This window comes from Eimeria mitis, genomic scaffold, assembly GCF_000499745.2.
Source record: "Eimeria mitis Houghton genomic scaffold, Emh_scaff3727, whole genome shotgun sequence".
NCBI lineage: Eukaryota > Apicomplexa > Conoidasida > Eucoccidiorida > Eimeriidae > Eimeria > Eimeria mitis.
In genome coordinates, this window is record NW_013572069.1 from 1,583 (window position 1) to 3,045 (window position 1,463).

Sequence of the window (1,463 nt, forward strand, 5' to 3'; positions counted from 1 at the left end):
CTGCTGCAGCTACTGGTGAGTGTGGTGTGACTGGGCTTGTAAGCGTTTCCTGCGACGACTCTTCACTTGAGGTTCTGCTTTCAGAAAAAACCAGAGAAAGCTGAATAAGAACCTCGATGGGGGGGAATATAGAGCTAAATATATCGTACAGAATGGGCGATGATGTCGTTGGAGAGGCGGCCGATGCTGGCAAAAGAGCAGTGCGGCTTAAAGCCACCAACGCAGTCACTGAAACCCTGTGCAAAGCGACTGAACAGGCGTGGGTTTCTCGTTCGTTTCTGTTTATACATTTGTTGCTTTCCTACTTTGAAATGCTCGTTTCTGATTTTAATTGAGAAAATAATCCATAAACCCAACGAATCGTTCATGAAAAAACAATTTATTACCTCTTCAGCCCATCGCAGTGCACCACTCGCTTCCTCCATTTTCAGCTTTCCAGAGCAGCCAGAAGCAGAAGTGAGCCGACGCTGCAGTTCAAAAGAGAAAATACTTTACTGCGAAAAAGAAGTTTTTATTGCAGTAATAATCATAATAAAAATAACGACAACCGCCCTGGCTGTTCTTGCTTTCCGCTGCTGAGTTCGTAAGATAATCTGTTCGACTCCTGTTGCTCTGTTCAGGTGTACAGACACCTGTTGAACTGAACGTTTGCAGATACAAAATATTTGAACTGCGTTAGTTTGGTGAATCTGAAGCAATAACGCGCTACAGGCGGTATCAGAAACAGGCGGTATACACATATACTGGGTGCACTGAAACACTTGCACAACATTGAATTTCCCGCGTAGAGCTGCAACGAAATAAAAGGAGAAAGAGAAGTCTCTGTCTCAACACGAAAGCGATAGCTCGTATCTGTATCTGTACAGCAGCAGCTTGCACTGCCACTTGTATTTATTCGCCGACTATAAAAGTCTGCGAAGAACGCAATAGTCGACAATCGCCCTCGGCCGGCGTACACACAAACATATATATAATATATATCTTATACACATTTAACACAATATATATATATATATATATATATATATATATATAATAGAAGCGTCCCGCTTCTGACGGGGCATTCAGTTGCTGTTACTTCATATGAAATGAATCGTTTCAATGTTTCCTCGAAAAAGGCTGTTGTGACTTCTTCATTCTTCTCGCTTTGTTTTGCATATTCAGCTGTACATACACCGGAGGTGTAGAGAGTTTCAATTTGTTTGTATATGTGAAGAGGCATTGACATCACTTTTGCACTGGCACTCCATTGCTGAGTTTATCACAAACTCGTGTCAGTGTGTTCAGCCTCTCGTGAGCCTGTCGAAGGGCGACGGAGAGGCCAAGAACCTGAACAAACAAAAGCAGAGACGTTTCAGACTGAACCAACAACTTTTGGCCTCAGTGACGACTGAAAACATATATATATATATATATATATATATATATATATATATATATATATATATATATATATATATATA

General features: G+C 41.0%; 1 protein-coding gene across 1 annotated transcript in view; it reads right to left on the reverse strand.

Annotated features, from left to right (window-relative positions):
- Positions 1-1,227: 1,227 nt before the first annotated feature.
- EMH_0068960 (uncharacterized protein) overlaps positions 1,228-1,463 on the reverse strand; it is a gene marked incomplete at both ends in the record, with an annotated part of 2,576 nt that continues 2,340 nt past the window's right edge. The window contains one exon of the mRNA XM_013498817.1: positions 1,228-1,329. Coding sequence (XP_013354271.1) covers positions 1,228-1,329 — 102 coding nt within the window. The remainder of the gene's footprint in view (positions 1,330-1,463) is intronic.